The 27,319-nt window shown below is 39.4% G+C and overlaps 1 protein-coding gene across 2 annotated transcripts in view; it reads left to right on the plus strand.

Annotated features, from left to right (window-relative positions):
- Window positions 1–27,319, plus strand: part of Rgs7bp (regulator of G protein signaling 7 binding protein) — a 100,281-nt gene that overhangs the window by 48,136 nt on the left and 24,826 nt on the right. For both annotated transcript variants that reach the window (XM_034523425.2, XM_076916234.1), the window contains exon 3: window positions 18,562–18,692. In XM_034523425.2, coding sequence (XP_034379316.1) covers window positions 18,562–18,692 — 131 coding nt within the window. The remainder of the gene's footprint in view (window positions 1–18,561; window positions 18,693–27,319) is intronic.

Raw genomic sequence — 27,319 nt, forward strand, 5'->3', positions numbered from 1 at the left:
AAATTAAAATAATCTAAAACCATGAATCATATAAAGTGCAAAGAAAAGTAAGCATAGCCCTCAAACCCAAATTTAAAAGAATCAAGTATGAGGCACACACTTGTGACCTCATCAGCACTCTGGAAGTGGGACAGGAGGATCGTGAGTTCAAGGGCTGCCTGAGCTACATAGTGAAGGGAAAAAGAGAAAGAAAGGGGTAGGGAGGGACAGAAGGGGGATGGCATGATGCCAAGCTCCTGGAAGGACTGTGATAGCTCCGCTGATAAGGGCTGTGGAGTTGAGCAAGGGGAATGATGTAATTCTATTACTACCAAAACTATATTTTAGAAAGATTCTGACTCAAAACCAGGACCTTTAATGTGCTACATGCTTAGTGAAAAGAAAGCCCAGGGTGGGGAAGAAAAAAAAAGTGATCATTAAAAGAAAAAAACAGTGATCATTAAAATTAAAGTCTAACGGATGGATTATACACAGCCAAATGGAGTGAACTGAAAGGTGGATTAAAGAAAATTCTCACAATCCAACAAAGATAAATGTGTAGAAAATATAATAAAAGAACATAAGAAGACATTCACACTGACATGAGGAGATCAACATATTCCTAAGACGTTTACAAAAGCTAGGGTATGTGTCTGATTCTGCCTCCTCAGAAACTATAATAAAACCAGATATGGTGGCATACACCTAGAATCCCATCAGTAGGAGGTAGAGGTGGGAGGATTACAAATTCAAGGTCTACTTGGGCTATGTCATAAAATCCAGACTCAAATAAAAAAGAGATAGGCAGACGGACGGACGGACAGAGGGAAAAAGGAAACATAATCACACTCATCGTAGTCTGAAAGCAGCACGCCTCGGGGATCTGCAAATAAAGTCCTGCTGAGTGTGAGAGAATGACAGGGACAGAATCTTGAAACACACAGGGAAAGAATCTAGCAAAGACAAGGGGGGTGGGGGGGAAGCATACAAAACGGGCAGGAAAAGTTAACCTTCTGAGAGCGTCTGTTGATGCCATCACTTGATAATAACCTGGAGGAAACATGTCTTAAATTATTAAAGACACAGAAGATGGGTTGAAAATGAGACCAAATGGCAAATGTAAAAATACAAAGCATATTCGAAAAAGGACTCAAATAAGTTTCAAGAATGGCAAAAACAGAATGTGATCAGTAAAATTAAAGTCTAATGGGCAGATTATACACAGCCAAGTAAACCGGAATATGGAGCTAAAGAAAGTGCTCACAATACAGCAAAGATAAATGTACAAAATATTGAAAGAGAGGGTGAGAAGATATGCACGCTGGCATAAGAAGATTCCTAAGGCGTTTATGAAAGCTAAAAGAGAAAAGACCGCATCTGAACAGGAAGCCGAACACAAGTGTTTCCACGACGAAACAGAAGCCAGATGACAACGACCTATTTATTAGACACCTGGCACTCAGTAAATGCTCAAGAAGCCTTGCAGCATCTCCCGGTTGAGCATCGCTGGTGAACGAAGCCAGCTGTCTTCTCCCTGTTCAGTCCAGGGTATGTCTTTTGTGTCACTTTAAGTAGTTTAGTTTTTCTGTGCTTGAACATTCTGATCTTAACTAAACAGACAGAAAACTGTAACACAGAAGGCTTGAAATAAAAGGAAAAAAATCTGAAGAAGGAAACACCAGGCAAATGAGTATGGTACAGGAGAACTGGGAGTTTACATCTATTTGCGCACATGTGCTGCTAAAGACATTGAAAGTTGAGTCTATGCAATTAAAATAGGAAACTCGGTTCCTGTCTCACACTAGCTATTTTGAGGGTTCAGAGCATCATAGTGCCTACCAACCTGCTGGGCACAAAAGAATAATTTCACCCTTATTGTGGAAATGTGCTGAACTGTGCTGCTCTGGGGTGAACAGAGGAGCTGAACTGAAATGTTCTGAGTATACACTACAAGAGATTTCAAAATGGCCTCTAGTCATTGTGGTGAGTTAGCTTTCCAATGACAGGCACATTGCTTCATTTTCACCTACAGATTCACTATTTAATCTTCTTCTAATCCCGTGGGAATGAAATAGCATATCTCACTTAATTAAATTTGCATATTCCTGACAACTAGAGGTTGAGAATTTTTAATGTACTAGTATTTCACAGTTCTTATCCTGTGGCTGTCCTGATTATGTCTTTGTTCTACATTGCCAGATTGAAATAATTTAAAATGGAAAGTGATTGTGATATACTGAGAAGTAAGATAAAAACAATTTCTATGCCTCCCGCTCCCCAAAACTGGCCTACATTGACATTAATTAAATGAAAGAAAATGTTCATATGCTTAAATTCTGAATGATTATGATAGTTTAGCAGTGGGATCTGAACTAATTTATTTTTCTTTTAAAAATGATTTTAATGTTGCCATAATACCATTTTCTCATCTTCAAAGGTCAAAACAAATGCAATTATACTTGGGACTTAGGAAATGGTCCTACAGCTTCCGACTCCTCATCTCCTCCTCATCTCCTCCTCATCTCCTCCATCTCCCCCTTGGCTCCATGGAGACCGGCTGCTTCTTTTCCTTTATCCCTGCTATTATTTTTGTTTGACGTTGTTCCCTTCTGGTAGAACACTGTGTACTTGACCTTAAAAAAAATCTTTGTATGTTTCTGTGTATGAAAAGCAAAACAGAGTAATAAGGAGAAAAACACTTCAGGATTTGTATGTTTAATTAGACTGTGTTTGAGTTGCAGAAGAGACGGTGTTTTGTACTTCCTAACAGGACGAAAGGAATTTGTGGACATTGCTGGATATTTTGCCTACTTGTATTTTGGAAATGGAGTTTAAGTCCACACTGATGGTTGGACTTAAAATAGTCAACCGAGAATAGAAATAATAATCTTTAAAAGTATAATTTATGAGACAGAGAGAGAGAGAGAGAGAGAGAGAGAGAGAGAGAGAGAGAGAGAGAAATTATAGTGTTGAAGTTAAATAGAAATCTGAAGTAGAGTGATTGGTTACCAAGTAAGGGCACTTGTCACCAGGCTTAATGACCTGACTGTAATCCCTGGGACCCATATAGTGGAAAGAGAGACCTGACTCTCCAAATACGTTCTTTCGCCCTACACATCATGACATGTATGTGTACACCTATGAATACACACACACACACACACACACACACAGGCACAAACACTAGCACACAAGCACACACCATAAAGTATGTATAATTTAAAAATTAAATAAGAACTCTAAATTCTTAGAACAGACTGCATTTGGAGTGCATTTTGTAAGATACTTCCCTGTAGGCCAGCAGCCAGCACATGCAAACCTTCACTGTAACAATGTAGTCAAGCTTCCTCCCGCAGATCTGTTCCCTATTCTGTATATTGTTGGCAAGGTTTCCTGCTATTGTCTCTTGTACTTCCTTCATGGATCTTCTTTTCCAAATTACCTGCTACTCTCTGCTGAATGCTGTTTCTCCACCCTGGTACAAATGTTCTCAGCAGCGGGTGCAGAAAATGCAGCCAGGAGTTTTACCTTGAAAAAAAAATGACAGAAGCTATCTTTACACCTTTTTCAAGGAGACTGCAAGCCCCAGCTGACACTGCGGCCTGAAGTTCTTAGCACTTCTATCAGCTATGGGCACACTGGCTATGTGCATCTCTGAAATTGTCGTAGTATGAGCCAGAATGTGCCATTGTGTGCCCTCTGCCTTTCCCAGTTGCTTCCAAATGAACACAACACCCCTGCAAATGATTTGTCTCGAGCAGGAGGCAGCTTGCCTCTGTTTCTGTGGCTCTTGCCCTTGCCAAGGATGCTGACACTTTTCAGTCATCTCGCCATCATGGCTTTCCTTATTACCTATATTCACTTGTCAAGTGGATCTAGCTGCACTTTTTTTTTTTGATTGACAACATGGTGTCAGTTCATATTACGATAATTTTGACATGCGTTCAAGGACAAGAAAGGAAAGCCAAACTTTTAAAACAAGACTTTTGATTTTTTTAATTAGGATAAAAGTATCCCCTGTAAAAGCGGAAAGTGCAAACCACATAAGACTTGCTAACTGAGTGCACAGTCTCCAGGGGGCCTGCAATAACCTGCCAAGAAACTCTTGGCTTCTCAGCAGTTCTTGTCATGTGGGATGTCGTATCGCTGTGGTCCTAGAGCCTCCTATAGTCCTCCATCTGCTTAACTTTGAGCTTAGGTGTGGATTTGGATCTACTTCTAAGGTTTCTGTAATGTGTGTCTCAAATGATAACTGAAAACATTTTTCTCTCCCTGTGTTCACTTGGAATGCTCCTGCGTGTTCACAGGATCCTCTGCTGAGTGGAACGAGCTTGAAGATTCCGAGTTATGCATTGGGTCTATAGGGTCATCTGCTTTAAATACCAACTTCACCACTGCATTCGTCACTGCTTCCTCCACGGATGCCTGGTGCCGTCTGATCCTCCATAATTCCCTTCTAAGCATAAATAACTCCACTGCCACATTGTATTCCAGACTGATATCCTAACATTAATATGTAGGAAATAAAAGAATAGGACAGAATGGAGGAGGCCACAGGAGGAAAGAAAAGTAATGAAAGAAATTAGGAGAAAGAGGGAGAAAGGGTCTCCTAGAAGAGGTGAGAACCTGCAAAACAAGCTCTACCCAAGTAGTTATATGTAAGCACCGAGCCTCCCTCTGGAGCTGTTTGTTTGCTTGTTTGTTGACTGCTGTTTGTCTCGTTGGATTACACCTGCAGTCACTTGTTATTTATGCAAATCAAGCATATACTTGAGATTTTAAAAAGAAATAATCTGTCAATTGAAAATGATGAAAGCCATCCCCCGCCGCCAACCTCACCCCCAATCCCCACCCCAGAATGAACAGATGCCCTTTTAGAAAACTGGATGGGCCAGGATATTCTGGAAGCAATTTGCATATTTCAGACATCATGATCTGACACATTTGAGTTCTAATAGATATAAAGTCACTTGTATAGAACATTAATCTCATACTATTGCCCTACCAGAAAATCACACAGCCTATTTTACCTTTAATTTTATATTAATTTAAAAAAAAAAAAACACTGGGGAGATGACTCATTAGTAGTTACCTGAGGACCTAAGCTTAGATCTCCAGCATGCACTGCACACACACACACACACACACACACACACACACACACACACAAAGAGGCTTAAGGGTGCATGGTGCAGGGAACTCCAGTCCACCACTGAAAAGACAGAGATAAGTAGATTCATGGAGCCCGCTAGCTTAGCAGAATGATTGGGCTCTAGGTTCAGTGAGAGATTCTGTCTCCAAAAAATAAGATATAATGTGATAGAGAAAGATAACCAATGTAGACCCCTAGCTTTCGGGTGAGCACACACATGTACACCTGAATGAACATGTGTATGTGCACACATACATCATGAAATTCTTATTTTAATCCTATCTAGCATTTCAGTTTAATATGTCCACCAAGGTTATGGTTATAATAAGTTAACTCAAAGCTTCTCCAAATATGGGTCCTAAATAAACTGGGACTTCAATAGAGATTAAGTAATCAGTCTCCACCACAAAACCCACCAAAGCCCAGGAAGATGGCCTAGTGCTCTATGGCTTGATAAGCCCTCCAATGACTAGATGCACACTGAAGTTTGAAAGCCTCCAACCAAAGCCTTTGGACTTCAAAGGGATGGAGGCTAAATGACCTGGTAGAAAATAGTGTAACGTCATATTTCATATTCGTTTCATTTTTGTGTATTTAAAATATATCATGACTAACAAATCTATTGTGTATGTTAAAAGTGCATGTTTATTTTTTTGGATATATGTGGAATAGAAAGGTTGGATACTGTTTCTCTAACATTTGAAGACTCTTACTCTACAAAACCAACTGGTCTATTAGCCACCAACATGTCTATGCTTTCATTAATTTATTTGTTTCACTTGTTGCTTCTGCAATGCTTTGCAAATCATTTTCAATACACCTTGCTCCTCATGTACAGAGAATGCTCACATTCCTAGAAGAATGGTAAGAAAGGAACATTACGCTGCATCCCTTCCTTACACTGTAGCAAGGCCGTTTTCTTTCCCCTTTCAATGCATTTGTGTGCCAGTGTGCAGAACAGGATCCAGACAGTAGGAAGGAGACTTCTTCCCCCAATCTCATTGTGTCCTTTTTCCTTTCTTCAATTTCTGAAGAGTGGAGAGCCCCAATCTCCTCAGTAGTGTCTCTCAGTCTCTTATACACACCCACTTGCATTAGCCTGGTGGGCCTCTTACATCAGACATGTGAGCAGATGGGCCTCTTACGTCAGACCTGTGAGCAGAAAATATTATTTTATACATGCTCTAAATGGAGAAGTAGATGAACTTAGAGTAAAACTGATTTTTGATCCAAACTGTGTAGGGATTTAGCAAGGATAAGGTAAAAAAAAAATAATTTCTTTATAGATCAATATTTTTCCTAACACCTGCTGCTGGTAACTCTGAGTAATTCCAAAACACGCATATAAGAACAGTCCCATCCTATGTACCTGTCCTGGTAATATCGTATAGGAGCTAAAAACACACATGGGCTTCAATCTTGTCTCTTCGTTTATTTCTGGGGTAACCTTCATCAAGTCCCCTTTTAGGCCTCACTATACATGGAGACTAAGAATTGCTACCACTTCATAGACTCAACAGGGGAGGGAGCCAAGGGGACAGTGTCTGGATTGTAGTAAATTCTCAATAAATATTACATTGTGATTTGCTAATGCTGAAGAGATTGCCAAAATGTAATAAGACAGGATCCTATCCCAAGTCCCTCATCTGGGAACTCACCCACTTTTTTGATTTTTGTTTTGTTTTACAGGCTGAGTGCTAATGAACTTGCATAACCTGTCGTGCATTGAAAATCAAAAGCAATGTCTTTCCCCAGGGTAGACACTGACCTAAACATTTGCCACTAGCTCCCTCCTCGTGCTCTTGTGTCTGTCTGAGTGAAGAGCTATTTCTGTTCTTGAGCTAACTGTTGGCAAAGATGCCTATGGAGCATTACATTTTATCCTTAGGAAAGAAAGGAAAATCGTGTGTCACACTCCACGGTGGAGCTGGTTAGTTGAAAATTTGCTGGCAGTAAAATGATGTCGCATCAAGGAAAGAAGGAAGGACTTCAAGCTTGCTATAAACGCTCCGAAAACAATCGATTTGCCTTAGAAGAAGGTCTAGAACACCCTATCATCAAATCAAAAGGCCTCGGGTAATGATAATTTTCATGAACTCTTAAGAGTGCTTCAAAACAAGTCGTGAGAAACCCACCGAATGTTGTTTGAATCCATTATTTAGTTAGAGGGAGCCTGTAATACAAGTGTAAGGAAGGCTAGACTAATGAGCAGAATTGCCTGCTGGGAATTCTCCCCTTGGTTTTGTTGTTGTTGTTGTTTTTTTGGTTTGATTTGGTATGGGTTTTTTTTGGGTTTTTTTGTTGTTTTTTTTGTTTTGTTTTGTTTTGTTTTTTTGGTTGGTTGGTTGGTTGGTTTTTTTTTTTTTTTTTTTTTTTTTTTTTTTTTTTTTTTTTTTTTTTTTTTTTTTTTTTTTTTTTTTGTCTATGATCCCTTAGGCCCCACACAGTATTTCATCCGAGTCTTTTCAAATAAAGTTATAAAATAGTTATGACAGTGCTGCTGAGGTATTTGAAGTACTCCAGACCCCTTAGGTTTCCTGTAGAGGCTGCAAAGTAAGCTTTCTCATGTTACCTCTACCCCAAGAGCCATGACTGAGTGCATTCAGGTTACTGTTACTTTCTTTCACCAGCTACCCCTCTCGGAGGGCACTACATGGACCCCATGGACTCATTTTCATAGACCACCCTGTTCAGTGCCGTTTCCACCAGTGGCTTTGTTAGAGATACAGGTGTCCTAACAATGTGCTTCTCCTTTGAAGAGTTTCTATTCTATTTGTGATGGACAGTTTTCAAGTTTGAAGTTGGTTTTTTTTTTTTTCCTGGATTTTTGGGTCCAGTGGTTTGCATGAATGTTGCCCACTTCCCATTGCATGTACAAGCTTGCTGATTAACCCTGCCTTCCTTTCTTCCACCCTGCCTCTTTTCTGTGGGCCGATCCCTGGACGTTTAGCAAGCCGATACATTCTTTCTTCCAAATGTGTTTACTTTGCCAGAAATGCTTCTTTGGTATCTTTCATGGAGATATTTACTCTGATGAAGGCAGAGTCTCAAGCTCCTTGTCTGTGGTTCCAAACATGCCTGCCTGCTTCTCCTTTGACTGTTTGTCTGTCTGATCTACCTCAAAGAGCTGTACTCCACACAGAGGGCCCACACCGATGAACACCCACGCCAATGTCTTGATGGAGCAACCATCACTAGTCAAATGAGCTCATCACTTCATCTTCCAACTTCGAAGTAGAGAATTAAAACAGATAAAGTTGTACAGGTTATTTTAAAGTGAGAGGCTGAGTAACAGGCCTGAGGCTATGGTGCAGTCCCTAACCCCAGAGCTCTCACGCGCTGTTCTGTGCTTGCCCTGTTCTTCTTCGTGGGGAACCCAATGTGCAGCCAGTTTGTAACCAGTATGTGTGTATCTCCCTCAGCTCTGTTTACAGAGCTACTGAAGACAGGCATTCATTTCTTTCACCAGCTACCCCTTTATTCTTTATTCTTCAAAAACCTTTATTTGTTTTTCTTTAAATACTTACTTCTTCATTAAGCAATAAACATTGTTTCTTTTTTCTTCTTAGACTAAGATCAGGTTTTACTTTGCTATCCCTCAATTATGTGGTTCATTTCACCATTCAGATTCATGACTTAGCTCAAGAGCCTTTGAAGCTCTTAAATTATTACCTAGGCATGATTCATAATTTATTGGGAAAGCACAGATTGTTGTGAAATTTTTATACATGCTTAAATAATTACCATTTCTAGATCTCCAATTTTATTTCATATCAAGGAAAGTGGTCTTATCTAGGAAATTTGACTCCACTATTTCTGTTTATTGAGCTCTTCTGGAAGCGTGTCTCTCACAGATGGCCGTCAACTTGCAGTGGGGATACATCTTAATAAACCCATCATAAATTGAAAAGTTATGAAGAGCAAATGCCCTTGGCACAGCTCATCCGAACACGGTGCCCCAGCAGTACAGCACACTGTAAACTATTTCTCATCTACCCTCTGGATCTTGGAGCTGATACTAACTGGAGCTCTTTGCTGCCACCTCCATTGTTAGCCTTGAAAAAAAAAGAAGAAACATCAACTTCAAAGCATGCTTCTACTTAATGGTTGTCTACACCAGCTGAGTGGCTAATGTGGATTCAGAAACAGGAGGTTGAGCAGGGACAGACAAGCAAAGCAAGTTTCTAGTCAGCCTGGAACATCACAGAGTTCATAGTCTCTGCATCGAATCTAGAACCATTCAGTTTTGGGATTTTCATGAGTGAATGTACTGGGAATTGATTGTCTGCTGAGGCTTCCAAGCATAATTCCATTTGCCCTGCTACCAAGTAGGCATGGTTATCCCAGCACAATAGATAAGGAAAACCAACCTCAGAAAACTCTGGAAGTGGTTAAAAAAAATCATCTTTTTATCTTCCTCTTATGAAAATGGAATGTGGGTGTGTATATGGGGCAAGGAATCTAACCTGAGCCTTATGAATGCTAGACTATTCTTTAAAACTGAGTTGCATACAAATTCCAATTTTTTTAAAGATTTTATTCATATATGTATATATATACATGAATATATATATACATATACATATATATATACATGTGTGTATGTGTGTATAAAATGTATACACTGAAGCTGTCTTTAGACAAACCAGAATAGGGCATTGGACCCCATTACAGATGGTTGTGAGCCACCATGTGGTCACTGGGAATTGAACTCAGGACCTCTGAAAGAGCAGTCAGTGCTCTTAATGGCTGAGCCATCTCTCCAGCCCCCAAATTTTATTTTTTTAAGAAAATGAAGAAGAGTACACAATTTAAAAAAAAAGCAATCTATAATGATAGAACTGAGTTGGTGATGGCATCAGACTGACATGTGACTTCTTACTGTGCCTAGCCACTACCTTTGTAAGCCGCCTGAGAAATGGTTTTGTTTTGTTTTGTTTTTTAAAATCTGTGGTGTAGCCGACAATCTAGTAAATGCTCTGGATTACAGGCCCTTGAAGTAAACTTCCAAGCCTTTATAATCCAGTGAAGAAGCTCATGGTAGAATATATTTTCCATGTATATAGATCTTGTATTTGCATAAGAAATTTACATTGTTATACAAAATAGCTCTCACATCTATCCAGAAATGCACATTTCCATATTGGGCATAAAATGTCATCTTTTGATGGTTATGCAAAAAAATGTAAATTAACATCACATGCCTCAGCAAAGACACAGTAATACCACAGAATATTTTTTTCACTTGTTTATTGTGTGCGAGTGTGATATTGGGTGAAGAGAGTGTGTGCAGAGGTCAGGGGACAATTGTTGGGAGTCTATTGTCTTCCACTGTGTAGATCCCTGGGATGGAACTCAGGTTATCAGGTTCGGCAGCAGAACATTTAACCACTGAACCACCTCACACACAAAAGTTTACTGAGTACAGTACTTACAGACATCTCGGCGCTGGGTAGAATGTGAAGCAGAAAGGGGGGCTGTAAAATAAAAAATGCAAATAACAAAACCAAAACCTTCACTGAGTTTTCTCTGCATTCTTTATAGAAATTAAAGCGAGAACTCTGGCACAGAGTAGAAGCCGTAAGTATCGGCTGCCGTCATTAAATGGGAAAAGCAGACTCCTCTTTTCTATCTCATCCTAAGCCCTTTAGATGAGATTTTCTGGTTTCATCCTTTAGTGAGTCTAGAAAATGTTATTTCGATCTTTATGTGATATGTGTTTTGGACTCTTAATGTTCTTCAAACCTTTCGATCAGCGCTGTAGCTAAAACTCTCACAGGTAACAAGGCCATGAAAACAGACAACCAAAAAGATTCGATAATTAGTTCTTCCATGACGATACACAATTAACTATGAAAGTGTTGATTGCCATTTTGTGATGTCAGAAATTATTTATTTTGTTTTTATCTAAAGCTCTCTTCAGCATTAACAGACTAGGTTAAGCTCACTGAGCCCGGTTACCAGAGTCCATGTGAAAACTTCTGACTGTTTCGGACAGTGTTAATGGACTCCATAGCGTCACTAAGCACCAGCTCAGAGGTCTATACACTGTTTAGACAAACCTCAACGGTTTAATACACTGAGCCCTAAAACCTCGGGGATTGAGGTAGAAATTAATTGTATGCTGCAAACACACGTCCAGATTTTGAATATGCCATTTAATAAATGTGATTCTTTCCAGAGAAATACACAGAATGATGACTATTGGTATCAGCTTAAAGATCATTGAAATCAGGAGAAAACAGTTGGCCTCTGAGTTGGAAGATCTTGATTATACATGTGTACACATTTATATACATATCATTACATATACATACATTTAAATCTTTATATTTAAATATTTTTAAATATATTTATAAGTAAATATATTTAAATATAAATATAAATATTATTTAAATATAAATATTTATTTAAATAAATATTATTTTAAATATTTATATTTAAATATTTAAACATTTTATAAGTATTTGAATATGTTTAAAAATAAATCAATTCTAGCTATTTATATTGATTTATGTTTTTATATTATATATTCAGTAAGAATAGAGCTGTGTTCTCATCATGTAATCTATGGTGCTTTATCCACTCCCACCATCTTAAGAACACAAAATCAGATTCCCGCAGCCACAAGCATCTGCTAGCTGTAAGAATTATAAGACCTAGCAAGACCAGGATCTACAGAGCTATTTTCAGACTCCATATAATTCCTTGCCAGAGACCATAAGGGGGAAAATGCTAAGAAAATCAGAGGGGAAAATGGAGAGGCCAAGAAACTCCCAAGCCAAAAAAGGGTATAGGGGAGGGAAAGCAGCCAACACAGAAGAAGAAACACATTTTATTTTGAGGACCAAAGAATGTCTTGGGAACGTCAGAGTATCTTGGCCTGTAAGCCTGAACTTCAGGACAGACGCTCCTGTAAAAGAACCAGAAGCTGGGGTATGTAGCCAGTAAAGTTCCTCAACCTCTCAGGTCTGGAAAAATCCCCAGAAGGCCCAGCAGAAGGACTGTAGCAGTGGTTTCTCAATATGTGGGTCATGACCCCTTGAGTCACATGTCAGATATCCTGTGTATTATATATTTACATTACGATTCATAACAATAGCAAACTCACAGTTGTGAAGTATCAATGAAATCATTTTATGGTTGGGGTAGCCACCACAACATGAGGAACTGTAGTAAAAGGTTTCAACACTGGGAAGGTTGAGAACCACAGCTCGACAGTGTCTACACCTAGTCCTAACTCTCATTCTTACCATGAAAGTAACATTTTTTGGTAAGTAAAAGATAAGGTACAATTCAATAGTAATATTTTAATTTTGTTTCAACATAGGTATTATTATGTCAGAATAGTGATGGCTACTTGTTTTAAATACAGCTTTAAAGATAGAAATACACTTTAAAGATAGAAAAGCCAAACATAACACTTGTTAATGCTACTCATTATTTACTTGTGAGTTCTGCAAAGTATCATGAAGAAACAGCCAAGGTTCTGGCAAAAGCGGGGCAAAAAGGAACAAGAAGGCAGGGCTGGGCTGAAGCTACACAGGGTGCCGCCCCTCAGAGCCCCGGTGTTTTACATAAAGGATCCCAAGTTGCTCCCAGAAGATAACAGGATTGCAAGGCAAGTTCTCTCTTGCCTTTAAAAGTCAAGTCTCATTTGTGAGTGACTTTAATCGCTTCAGGGCAGAGCTTGATCCAGGCTCAGCTCACTGAGGAGGAAGTCACAGAGCCAGCCATATGTTCCCACGTAATAGCATGCTGTGACGTGAGAGGAGAGGCTTCAATTGCTTTTGCAAAGGCTCCTGGGGACACCAAGCTTGCAAAGACTCTATGAAGAAAATACAGGTTTCCACCTAACGCACAGGTTCATGGGAATTCTCAGGAGGAAGCTTGTGAGCAAAAGGGAGACAGACAGTCTGATGTGGGAAATTTTCTTGTTTCCGTCCTTCTGAATAACTGGCTTTCTCTCTTTTATGGAGGCCTCTATTGTGTATAAAGCGATACAGTCATTGGATAGGTTTCTGGCTTCTATTTTGTGTTTCTGATCTCGGATAGGCTCTGTAATTACCTTCAAGAATTTGAAACATAAAATAATTACTGGATCATACACTGTTCTCTAGTGATTTCAGTATCTAGCTTTTGATGATATAGACTTGGGGGACCATGTTGAGAAATAGCCGTCACTAAGCTGTGTGATGGTTAGGGTCACACTAAACTTAGGCATATCCTTGAAAAGAAATTCATTGGTAAAAAAAACCAGGGGTGGGTATTTGGAGAGATATCCTGAAGAGCCCTCTTCTTCGTTAAGTCATTTATCCTGTCTCCTCACTATTTGGAAAATAAAACAGAGTCCCATCCCCTCCTCTTGTCCCACTCAGTTTCCTGAGATGTTCTCTGCTATTTGGCTTAACAATCAAAAGCGGAATTAATTTCGGAAGGCTATCTTTGCTCTGGTGGAAGTTCTGCTTCTCATCTGTGCCAGGTGATACCCAAGTGTTTATCTGTCCTCGATAAAATCTGTGACATACTGAGTGGTTGTCAGTGTGTCACCTTCTCACCTCATGGCTCCTCTGTCCAATGGCAGGTTTCCTTAACCAAAGCCATGGTGGGAACTCCATGGAAACAAAGACTATTTGGGGACAACCTAAGGAACACAATTAAGTAAGCATAACCTTGGTGGAAGATGGATTGCAGCGGGCTTCTGACAACCGTTCACTCTTTCCTTGTTTTCCCACGAATAGTCTCACTGGATCCCCGCAGTGACCTTGAGTTGCTTTCCACAGTCACTCCTTTGTTTCACAGTGAAGATACCAGTCTCAGAGAAATTAACATGATTTCCCTACGATCAAAATTCTACAAGGCAGAGGTATATGTCCATCTATTTTTTGACTCCCACTCTCCTGTGTTTGTCTTCATGCCTTCACTTCCATGAAAAAAATCATTATGTTAGGGACACACTACCAAGACAACAAACATTTCGCTCACTTTTCAAAAGTTATTAGTGATTGCAGAGACCACCAATGTCTAGTAACTTTAGCAAAAAAAAAAGAACAGATAAATTTAGGGCCAAGATGTATCCTCACCCAAATGCCCAGCATAACTCCTGAGCTTAACCTTAACAGCCGTAATGCTTCCCAGTTGTTTGGTTCCATTTACACCATGTGACTATTTGGACACTGGGAAATACTCAGCAAAGTACATGCCCACCACCAGCTAAAGCCCACAACTAATGTTTTATTCTGTATATATTGTTTTGTTGCACACCTAGCTGTCAGTTCATCCCTCTGTCCAGCCAACAATTAATAAAGCTTTTCTGAAAATTGCAAGCATCAGCCAACTTTACTCCTAAATAAGTCAACACAAATTTTGGGAACAGGTCAGTGTGAAAGCACCAACTGCATATAGTAAATACACTAATATTAAGTGTGCTGCTCAGCAGATTTTGTCAACTGTGAACATCATTTCTCTCACACTGGAGGAATGGAGTCTCAGCCTGCTCTGGGCTGCTGTGCCTTCGTCCCTCATTTTAGGACATGTCACCACCTCTTACTTTTCTTTGTACATCTTCAGGTGAATGGAGACTTACTTTGCTTTTTCCTGTAAGAATTTCCTGTCAAAATAATATTTCTAACATACATTCATGTTTTGAGTACAAAAAGTTAGCTACCTTTAATTGTCTAGTATAATGATACCTTGTAGAAATATACTATATCCTTTAACCATGTTTTTTTTCTTGATAGACAATTAATTAGGCTATCTCCAGTTTGGGGGTTCTTCCAAATAAATTCTACAAGCATTTTTGTATGGATCTATCTGTGGGTGTTTTCATCAGTCTTGGGCAAATACTTAGAAATGGAACTGCCAGGCCACTGGATAAGTGTATGTTTAGTTTTATATGAAATTGCCAGAGTTTTCTCCAAAGAAAGTGGGCCATTTTAACTCCTACTAACAGTACACCAGAGTCTCTGTTGCCTTGCTGTTGCTAGCTGTCTTTAAGGTTATCAGAATGTTTTTCATTTTAGTCATTCCAGACAGTCTTCATCATATTCCTTTCATTTATAAAGCTAGGGCCTTCACAGTTGAGAGTTTCCATTTTCAAAAGATGCCTTGAGTGGTATCGGCTTTCAAGTCCTCATGAGACTAGAACACTCAAGCCTTCTTTAGTGAACTTAGGAGTTCATTGAAAGCAGAGTTTAGTTTGGGATTTATTTTAAATGGTTCTGGGTTTCACTTGAGCTCCAAAATTGGAGTTCTTGATATTTTGTTGGAACTAATATCTTAGGGGTTTTTTTTCTAGATCATATTGAGGCCTTCTGATTAATCAAAATGATCTGTTTGTCTCTTGGCTTAAATTCAGTAAGGAAAAAATATTACAATATATTCATTAATTCATAAAGTTTCTTTGGATGAATTATGTGGGCATCACCAGAGGAGGTGATTCTCATGACTGAAACTGATTTCAGGAAGTGAGTTGTTTGGAGTTAGCAAGAGCAATATTGGGAAAGTTACAACCGAGGTAACTCATGGGGTTCACAGGTCTCATTTTAATGTCAATGTTTCCTTAGGTTTTGTCATTTATCCTTAAGAATTTTCAAGCATATAAATTGTTTTTTGTTTGGATTTTGCTTTCTTTTGTTAGTTTATGTTTATTTTCAGTTATTTATTCTATTTCTCGCCATGTTCCATAATTCAACTTTTGTTTTTTATGAAAATAACCTAAGAACATTTCATGCTTTTCATGAAATGAGATGTTCCGTTTCTTCCCTGTCATCCCTGTACCGGGGAGGCAGAAGAAGAAGGGTAAAGAGTTCAAGTCCAGCTTTAGCTACAGAAAGTCTGAGGCCAGCCTGGGCTAAGTAGGACCCTGTTTAGTTGTTGATACTGTATTTAATTTACTGTTTGCAATACTAGTCACATTGTCACCCCTGGAGAATGTGTCTGTTTGTGCATTTTCAGGAAGAGCACTAGCCATGTGCTTAAGATGGGAGGAATAGCTAGAGCAGAAGCCGTGGCTCTAACACGCAAGGAATAAACGGCTCACGGGCAGAAGCTACTGCACTCTACTCTAGGCATTGCAGAACAGAAACACAATGATGCCTTAGCTTTTCAACTGCTTTTTAGGGCATTCTGTGAGATATGAAAGGATAATATATGAGGATTTGTATGCTTTTTAACCAAGATATTCATAGTGAAGTTTTAGCAAAGGTTAATTTTATCAGGCAGGTTGTTTTTCTGCCAGACTTGCTCAACTCCCTCCCATATTTGTGAAGGGCACAAAATGATCCCAGTTTCTAGAACGCCTTCATGAATTTGAGACACTGTCAGATTATCCCCTTGGAAACAATTTGATTTAAACATCCTGGTCTCTGTTCTGACTTGCCTTTCCTCAAACAATAACACATTGCTTTTCTTTCTAGTTGCAAAATAATAAAATGTGCCAGTTCAAAAAATATGTAATATGGTAGTATTTCTGGAAATAACAAATCCCCCACCCAGGGCATGTTTTTGCTCCTTTAAATATAAGAAGATCTGCGGCTTGGAGTGACATTGTGTTGGCCAGTTGTCTCTGTCATAAGTGTGCACAACATATGACAGAGTTACCATAAGGTTTGTTTCTTTTCCTGTTTTTCTTTAATCTGCATATGAGCCACCACGAACAATGTCATAAATAGATAAAAACAGGCAGCTGTGATAGAGATGGTTAAACAACATAAAAAATATATCTGTTTACCTTTGAGTGTTCTCCTTCTGCCTTGCCTTTAGAATAAGATAAATAGCACACCAGGATAACTTTTTTCTTCTCTTTGGGGAACATTTGAGGTATTTCTTCAGAATTTGGTAGCATCAATAAGAAATGGGACACACAGAAATTTCTAAAGATTAAAGATGATATAAAATTTTGTGTGTGTGTGTGTGTGTGTGTGTGTGTGTGTGCGTGTGCATGTGCGTGTGTGTGTGTGTGGTGTGTGATGTGAGGCAGGGGTATATGTTTAGATGGAGTGGGGTGGAATGGGGCGGGGTGGGGTGGGGGAACCTCTTAACTTGAAGGTGAAAGATACCTGAGGTTTCTGTGGGAGTTCACCTGCTTCAGACACTGGTTGGTCTAAAGCTGGCTGCATGTGAGGCTGATTAGACAGAAGCAAGATGGTGTTTTTAACTTCCAGATAAAGCCAAATTTTGCACAGCAGTTCTGGGATGCAGTTTGTTCTATTTGACCCTGAAAGACCCAGGATAACTGTGCAGGCGTCACTGTATGGAGGCTGAGATTTTTGCATTTTTCTGAGTTATATAAGCCATATGGTTAGATAAACTCTTGTTCACTGGTGAAATAGTATTGAAAATGAAAACTAATGTTCACTGTCAAGTTCTTGGTACATAAGGTTTTTTTAAAAAACTTAAAAACAAAGTGACTAGTTTTTTAACCTGATAATTACCCTGCAAGTTTGCCACCGGCCCACTTTACAGAGAAATCAAGTTTAAATGAGACAGTATTTAATTAGATTTCATTCCATTTTAAATGAGCAAAGACAGAAATAAGGATAACTCATTGAGAATTAACAGAATTCACCTTTGGGCTTTTTTTTTTTTTTTTTTACCTCAAATTGATCTGTAAACTTACACTTTCGGTTTATAGCACTCAAAATATGCTATTCTGGTTGCTTATAAAATAGTTTTATTTTATCCACATATGAATTCTCTCTTTCAAAAACCAAAAATGATCACTCCATGTTTTTATCATATTTACATATGAATTTTAAAAAGAAAAACTCCAGGACTTTAGGTTATAATTTCAAACGTAAGTCCATGTAGACTTAGATTGCCCAGCATAGCTATTGTAACTTCATTACTTTTCTCTTTTTTCATAAAATATTTATTTTTATCATTAAAAACATTTGGATTTTCATAAGTTATGCATAGCAAACAATAAAATAATATATCTTAGATTAAAACAAAAACCTCAATTTAAAAAAATAACAATTTGAAAATTGGCTCTCTAATCACATCAGGCTGGGGCCCTGATATTAAAGATGCTTTCTAAATGTTAATTGAATAGCCTGTCTAGAAACGGGGGTTTTCGATCCCTCTTTGAAGCTAGGAGATTATTATGCTTTAAGTGTATTTTGGAAATTTCTTCCTACGGCTAAATTGAAAATGTCTGATATTCTCAATTACTTCAAGCGTTTATGATTCTAAGCTCCCAGCAGAAGCCGCTGCCAAGGCAGGGAGGGTGAGCGCTGTTACTCAGAAGGACACTTATGTAAGAACCATCAGGGTGGTTGCTTACTGGCTTGAAAGCGTGAAACCCTGTATTTCAGGCTCCAGGCTTTAAGGAGTTTTTATTGAGCATTTTCTCTTCTCAGAGCTGAGACAAATGGCTGATAACCAAGTCCTGAGACTGTCCACAGCTTTTCTCTTTCATTCTACTGCAGCCCGGAAGATGGTGAGATCCATCCCGAAATCTGCCGGCTTTACATCCAGCTGCAGTGTTGCCTAGAGATGTACACGACGGAGATGCTGAAATCCATTTGTCTGCTGGGGTCTCTTCAATTTCATCGAAAAGGTACACACCAATAGGATGCCAGAAACACAGAGAAAGAGTACTCAAAGCTGACTTCATGCCAAGTGTCCATGTATAGGCCCAGGAACACAAGCAGAAGGAGTTTAAATCTTCAAACTAAACGCATGAGGATTAAAACCATGGTAAAAAACGGTCCTTCAATAAATGTACCGTTTCACTGCCTCATGAATGTGACTTTCACTAGAATCTACAAAGGCTGCAAAGTTATGCAAAGATCTTAGTAGAGTAGTAAATGTTCTCCGAGAGCCCAGTTTCTCTAAATGAAATGCTGTAAGGAGGTAAATTGCATACTGTGTCCCAGTGACTTCCAAACAGGAGGGAACTCAATGGATTATATATAGGGAGGCGTGAGCAGCGGCGAATCACACTCCCTGCCTTAAACTATAAATGGAATGGAGTGACTTCAGCAATGGAAGTATCTGGTGGCTACAGCTTCAGCGTGGCTTGATCGTACTTATGACTCGAGTTCCAAGTGGGGCTGTCTTTGTCGACTGCCCTCTCAAGTTTCCTTCCCGCACATTAGCAAACTGACCACCACAGCCCTGGTCATCCTCTATATACACCATTTGACTCATAACAGAGGGAAAACTTCTTTCAATTATGAGACAAAAGATCTGGCCTTCAATCTAGCAGAAATCCCTTCTTTCTTGAGTCATGGATGGCTGGAATCCCACTGACTGACTGACTTAAGCATGCAAGGCCAGTCCATGGAGCTAGGAATGGACTCCATTCCATCCAACCTGTAAATATGCAACATGATAGAAAGAAGTAGACAGGAGGGCTGCTTGACTTCCATCGCTAAAGTATTTGACTTATATTTTCCTTCTAATTCATCGAAGAAGAATTCCTTGGAAACCCCCTGAGTGTGAACTTCCCATACTTTGAGTCAGCAAATTGGGAACTGAGAACAGATAGGAAGTGATCTGTACCAATGATTTCAATTTGAAGATAAGGAAGTTCAGTGAGCTGCCTGGGGGGAAACCTCAGACACTGAAGCAGTTAAAGATTTGAAATCAAATGAGTGTTTCCGTTTGCTGACAACAAGATGACAATTTAGTAGTGAAAATCAAATTTTGCATATGCATACAACAGAACTAAAAACAGGAGTTTTTCTGCAGTGTTCCCAAGACAGGACAGTGTTTTTCTCAATGCATGAGTATTATTTCTTTTTCCTTCATCTTTCTAAAGGCTGATCTTTCAGGGATTGTCATCTTCATTTCTATGGTTAGCAACAGAGGGTACATTTGGACAAATCATCCTCATGACACTTCTGATGCCTTATCTAAGAGTTGATTACTCAGACACATGGCAATAAAAAATAGGTCTCACATTCACACATACACATGCAGGGCAATGTTGTCATTCTTTGCATTGTTTGGGTAGGTTGGTGTCTTAGTCACTATTCTGTTGCTATGAGGAGAAACCATGGCCAAAGCAACTCTTATAAAGAAAGCATATCATGACCTTGCTTCCAGTTTTAGAGGTTTTGTCCATTATCATCAAGACAGGGAGCATGGCGGTAGAGAAGTAGTTGAGATTTACATCCTGATCTGTAGCCAGAGAGAGAAAGAGACACTGGATCTGGCATGGACTTTTAAAACCTCCTTTTAAGCCCTCCTCCAGTTGACACACCTCCTTCAACAAGGCCACACCTCCTAATCCTTTCGAATAGTAATACTCCCATCCACATGACAACACATTCAAATATAGGAGCCTATTAGGAACATTCTTATCCAAACCAAAAATGATGGTCTTGTTTTCCAAATCTGCCTTGGTTACACTTCTATGGGCTCCCACTCCTGGTTTTAGTCCTTGTTTTTGGCCTTTCATAATTGACTTTCTTTTTTAGGTAGAATATCATGTAACCCAGACTGGCCTCCAGCTCCTTTGTAGCTGAGAAGGACCTTGTGCTTCTGAATCTCCTGCCAGAGGCACACCTCTACCTGTGTTCCATGTGATGGGAGGGCTTCAGTTCAGGACTTCGTGTATACCAGATGAGCACTCTAACAGCCGAGCTACAAGCTCTGCCCCACAATTAACTTTTGAAAAAAAAAAAAGACACTCTAACAGCCGAGCTACAAGCTCTGCCCCACAATTAACTTTTTAAAAAAAAAAAAAAAAGACTCTTCTCTGTTCATTCTTTTCTTTAAATTAAAAGGGATCTCTTACTCAGGTTATTCCTTTGCATGTGTTCTTCAGAACAAAGAAAAGGCATGTCATCTCATATCTGAACAGTCCTTTGCTCTTCCTCGCCTCCTGTCTATTGTCAGTCTATGTAGCTTCTCTTTCTGACTTTTCCTTTTAAAATACATACATACATACATACATACATACATACATACATAAGACTGGGGATATAGCTCAGTGGTCAAGCTCTTGCCTAGACTTAGGTTCTAGTCAGAGAACTACAAATGAATTAATGAATTAATTAATCAATAGTAGCTTGAGTTGGCATTGAACTCATAGCAATCGACTTACCTTAGTCTCTACAGTGCTGAGATTACAAGCCCCAGCAACTTGCCATTCTTACTTAAGACAGCACTGAAACTTCTAATACCTACAATCATCATGCTGTTAAGAAAAAAAAGAATATTCCCTAAGTCCCAAGGAGTCCACAAAAACACTCCTAGAAATAATGACTGTGTTTCAGCAGGGTCAAGAAGTACAAAGTCAGCCTCCAAAAGCAATATTTCTTTACAGTAGCCATGAACACAAACACCAAAATTAAAAATATGGTGTAATTATCATCAATTGTGTTTATTTGTACATTTATTACATCTAAAAATCTTACCAGGATCTGTGGCTGAAATTATAAAGTGAATGAAATCAAAGAACACCTAAATTGATCCCTACATTCAATGAAATTTCTATTAAACTCTCAGCAAGTTTATCTGTGGATGTAAACAAGCTTATTTTAAAATTTACAAGTAGGAGCTAGCAGCAGGATAGTTTAGTGGATAGAGGTGTATCCTACCAAACCTGTCTACCTGAGTTAGCTTTCCAGAACCCATACATTGGAAGTAGTGAACCAATTCACAATGGCTGTAACTATATGCACAAGACCTGCACAATATCAAGCCAGCCCAAGTCCCTGAATGAATAGAGGAAAAGCCCATGAATTCCAACCCTAGGTGAAGAGTTATTGGCAATTGGGGACTGCTAGGAGAGTCTGTGGCCTCTGAGAGGCTACCCGTGCTCCAGCAGATGGTACTACATCCAGGCACATGCTGGCAGCATGAGATGGAATTCACGGGCCTTAGTAGGAGATCACATGAGACAGTAAGGGAAAGGTCGTGGGGAATAATAGAGGGGGAATTGGTAGGAAGGGAAGACAGATGAGAAACCCTCAAACAATAAAACAACAAAGCAAATAATGGCATAAGTGTTTAGGAGGCAGAATCAGGTTACAGCAAGGTCATCCTATTACAAAGCAAGGCCTTGGAGGAGGGGCTAATATATGAAAAAATGCTCAATACTATAAGCTATCAAGAAAATTTCAGCTAAAACTGCAACGAGATTCCATTATACTGATCAGAATAACCAGGATATAGAATCAGCCTAGGTGCCCATCAGTCAATGAATAGATAATGAAAATGGTGTATACATAGACAATAATGCTCTGATCAGTCATAAAGAGTAAAAGCATGTCGTATGAAGACAAAAAATATGGCGCTGGAAATCATCACTTTTAAAATAAACTAGACCCAGAAAGAAAATAGGAAATAAACAGGCACACAAAGAAACCCACATCTTCTGCTCTAATGTCTAACCTTCTATGCATGACTCCTAAACAGAAAACACCGGATAGTGTCTTAGATTTTCTTTTATATGTAATGTTAAATCTCCTTGTGGATTTCTGATTGCTCTTAAAGTCATTATTACCTAGAGTTGAATCCTTTTAAAATACAGAGTAGACTGGATGGTGGTGGTGGCGCACGCCTTTAATCCCAGCACTCGGGAGGCAGAGGCAGGCAGATTTCTGAGTTCTAGGACAGCCTGGTCTACAGAGTGAGTTCCAGGCTAAGGCTACATATACAAAGAAACCCAAAAATACAAAACATAAAATACAGAGTGGTGGGTGCTAGTGGCACAGCTGAGTGCATTTGGTGACATCTGTAACAACAGCCTGTGCATGTTTACTCCTTTTGGAAGGATGTACATTCTTTCTCACATGGCACGTGTATAGTGTTCTCACTCTCCTAAAATGCCTCTTATATTCACACATGCAAGAACTATCATTGTCTTGATACCAGTAGAGTTAAGGCAATGATAGGAAGTGTTCTCTTTTTTATGACAAATTCCCATTTATTCTTAAAAAATAGAACTATGTTCATTTAAATCCTATGTTGAAGATAAGTCACTAGGCACCAAGGAAAATGTCATTAAACCAGAGAAATTGCAACACTAGAAACATATGCATGAAAGTATGTATTTCCTGGAAATTTTTCGAATGCAAAATAAAACACTACCAGCATTTAAATAAGGGATGGAATGATTCCATTCAAGAAAGCGTTTTAAAGTCTCCCATCCTATGTCTGCATAACGTGTCCTTTCTATCTCTTCTTTCCATTAATCCCCGTGTTAAACCTAAGGAATTAATTTACATTGCTATTTTGGACTTCTGACTTGTTTATACTGTGTATAAAGTCTCATTCCTGCTACTAAAATAACACAGAAAATGTCAGCTGGTGTCGCTGGGTTTTGTTCTTTCTTGCATGCCGTTGGTAGCTGTAGAGTAGCCTGAGTACCCAGAAAACCTCCAGCCAGTACACAGTATGCATAGAAAGTCTGCCGTGGGCTCTCTCGGTGTCGTGGGTTAAGAAAAAGAGAAATATTTAACCCCAATGGCCATAGATGCCGGAATGAATTGAAGACAAAAATGTTTCACAGACTATAGCACATGAGTGTTAAGCTTTAAGAGAAGAATTGAGAATACTAAGACAAATATGTTCCTGAAATTTGGAATCAATATTGTAAAAGTAGAGTGAAAGAGGTCAGCTGTAGAATGAGGAAAGAGGAGGTAAGAAATGTGGGAGACATGTGTGGCCAGGTCTGCTCTACTGGAGCTTCAAATTGAGATATGTAGGGAGACATGTGGATAGATCTGAAGGAGTCATGGAGTGGAAACTGCAGTGTCGATGCTTACAGAGTCTAGGCGGGGTCTGAGAAGTCACAGGAAAAGGATCAAGAGGCCATTTTTTCCCCAGGACTGATACATATGCATTACATTTTACATATCATTTATATGTCACATAGCAGCAAGGAAGGACTATTTATTTATCTAACTCTGAGAGGTAAGATGGCAGATGACTTTTCCAAGACCTATTGTTTAGCCAGACAGTGGTAAATTCTCATTGCAGCTTTAGGCCAGGGAATGATCTGGACAGAGAACGCCCACTAGGCTTCTTAATGCCCCTTTATTATGTTCCTGCACCTTTCCAGCACTAGGCATTGAACCCAGGGCCTTCATAAGCTATGCAAACACCCCACTAACGTGTGACATGCCCCAACGCCACTAATTAGTACCTTACCTTACCTCTTCTCCTGTCCATGCCACCTCTGTCTCTCTCTCTCTCTCTCTCTCTATCTATCTATCTATCTATCTATCTATCTATCTATCTACCTATCTATCTTAGGTAGTCCTCAGAGTCTCCAGGGGACACCTTATAGTACTCACACTATCTTCCTACTCAGAACCTCTACATGATTTGTTTCTTTTAATGTTATAATAGAAGTGGGTGTTCTCATAATCTTTAGGTGAGCTCCTTTCTTTTCCCTCTGTGTAGATGCTGAAGGTTGAGGATTGTACTCTTCTCCGGCTTTTCATTTCTGTCAAGGAAAGGAAATGCCATTGTAATTGAGTTTCTAAACAGCTTTATACAAGAGCCCCCTGCCAATGTTGAGCTAGGTTTAAATACTGAAACTAAATTCTTCCATAGCAATCTGCACGTGTAGCTTATCTTTATGTCTGTGCATGACCCTAGCTCTACCTGAGGCCCGTATACTGTTGCATTTCTCTCTTGGGTTTTTTTTTATTATTATTATTGTATGGAGTCATCAGAGTGAAGTTTACTCTTTAGAGAAAAGGGGCATGCAAGGTCATTTCAAGAGCTGAGAGTATGGCATATTTTTCCTACTGGGAAAGTACGCTCCAAATCACTTTAGAGCTCCCGCAGCGAGCTTGCATTTAATAGTGGAGATTGTCTTCCTCCAATTAAGCAAATTCTGTGCCCTTAGTCTCAACAGCATTCCAGTGGATCTTCTTGTTTTTCTATGCTCTTTGTATATAAATTTTTGCTACCTCATATGTCTGATTGGCGCAAGGCCTTTGGAAATATTTTATGCTTTCTAAGATTATGTTTTTGCCAAAGAAATGAAGAAAAATATCCCTAAAATGATTTCCTTTCTTCATAGCCAACAAAATTAAAGTAAATTACAGCAACTCGAGGTAAAAACCTACATTTAATAAACATTATTGGGTTATAGCAGGTAGAGCATGGCTCTGGAGAGCTGCGTTTCTATAGGAAGATGACAGATGGGAATAATTTTAGTCGTTTTGTACTTTGATATTGGAACACTTTTAAGTTGTAAATCCCATCTCTGCTGCTAGTGAAAAATGCTCGTCCTCATCCCCACATACCTACATAGGTTAGGAGTCTGTTCGTACTACTGACTGCAGGCATTGTGCTGACCGCTAATGCCTGCTTCCTGCTACTGTAGAAAATGTGCGTGCGAGTTTCGTTCATTCTGACAGCAGAAAGCGGAGGCAGGCTGCTAAGGGAACTGTAAGCTCTTGCTTTTTTGACCACCATTTTTTCTCACTTTCTCTTCCCCATTCAATCAGCCATGAGAAACTTGCCCTGAAAAGGGTTCCTTTGTGTGAACTTAGTTTTTTTCAGCCTTGTCTCACATTGTGCTGTTAGCCAGCTCTGACTCTACTTGCCTCTCAGCCTCAGCTGAGAGTGTTCCCGGGTCACGTGAAGGCCAGCCACATCCACACCAACAGCACCACCCTCCCCCTACTCCCATCTTTTTAGGAAAGGATGGATTCTTCCACTGGAATGTACTGTCATGGTAAATTTAGATTTCAAAATATGTAGAAATGTCATCACAAAAAGGGAAAGGGGGAAATGTTAAAAATTGAAAAATCTTTTATTCAGAACTTGATTGGAACTCTGTGAACTGATTACTCGAGATGTACTAATGGAAATTAATGGCCCAGATGCAGGATGAACCAGGACAGGAATGGGTTACAGGCAGGAGCGAGTCCAGTGTATTCAGAATCTTGCTAAGAAATGCAAAGAAAATGGTCCACACAAATGAACGAAACAAGCAATAAAAAGACAAAAATAGAATTTAGCCACAAGTCAATTCTTTATTTTCCAGTATAAGAAAGAGCAATTGATACTGAAATAGAACATCAAGTTAGAAGCAATGAAGCAAAATAAACCCTAAAATAGAAAACTGTGATTGAGATTCTAAGAGGAAAACATGAATTCATTCTTTAAGCAAATATTCACTGTTCGTCTATCATATATGAGGTACTGCTCTGGGATCTGACAACCTGCAGTGGCAGAGGATTTAAGGATCCTGTTCTCAAGGAGTATGTATTCTAGAGGGAAGGAAGGGGAGATGAGGGAGGGAAGAAGGAAGAGAGGGGGAGGGAGGAAGAGGGAGGAAGGAGGAAGAGAGGGGGGAGGGAGGAAGAGAAGGAGGAGCCAGGGAGGGAGGGAGGGAAAGAAAGGATGAATGGGAGGGAGGGAGGAGCAGAAAAATAGACAATCAAATGTTCTAAAACTCCCAAATATACAGATAAATTGAAATTGAATACACAATGTAATAAGACGGGATGGAATAGCCACTTTAGGTGGAGTAGCCAAAGTTCTCTGAGGACATTTCATTGAATCGGACCTGAAAGGAAACAACTCTACCACAAACACAAAAGAGTTCTAACCAAGAACCTTGTTCTGTTTAAAGAATATACACATACAGATTCTATAATTCCAGTGGTTGCCTAAAAACATCCATTACTCTATTCATGTCTGTCTACTCCATATGATTGAACTTCATATAGTAAGGCACTGTCTGGTTCATCCTGACACCCATTGTGGTAAAGTTGCTGTTACTCATATTGGAAATGCATCTTGCACACTGCTCTGCCCTGATTTAAAGGCTGGAGATAGTGCAAAGCCTCATTCCTACACATGTGTTTTCAATCGTTTTCTCTCCTGTGTCCTGGGGAAACCTGGTTCTTTTGCTTCCTCACACAGCTACATAGGGCCAGTATGAGAGCTGCTACTTTGGGGTCGCTGATGGCACCATAGTGACACAATGAAGACAGAAGAGGACAGTGAGCATTGAAGCAGGAGGATGGTGCCTCATCACATCCAGATTCTAGGGCAATGAAGGAGCCCCATGTTTAGTATAATCATTATCATCTGCCACATGCTTTGTGGTACAATGAATACCTACTTATCATCATCAGAAAAGCCTTGAAATTATTTTTTAACATAGATAGCCAACTTACAGAGTGACTATAACCAATTTCCACTCTCAAGTGCATGCTTGCTAAAGCAAGAGAGGGTGCAGGTAGGATACTTAGCAAACCT

Source organism: Arvicanthis niloticus, chromosome 19 (assembly GCF_011762505.2).
Source record: "Arvicanthis niloticus isolate mArvNil1 chromosome 19, mArvNil1.pat.X, whole genome shotgun sequence".
NCBI lineage: Eukaryota > Metazoa > Chordata > Mammalia > Rodentia > Muridae > Arvicanthis > Arvicanthis niloticus.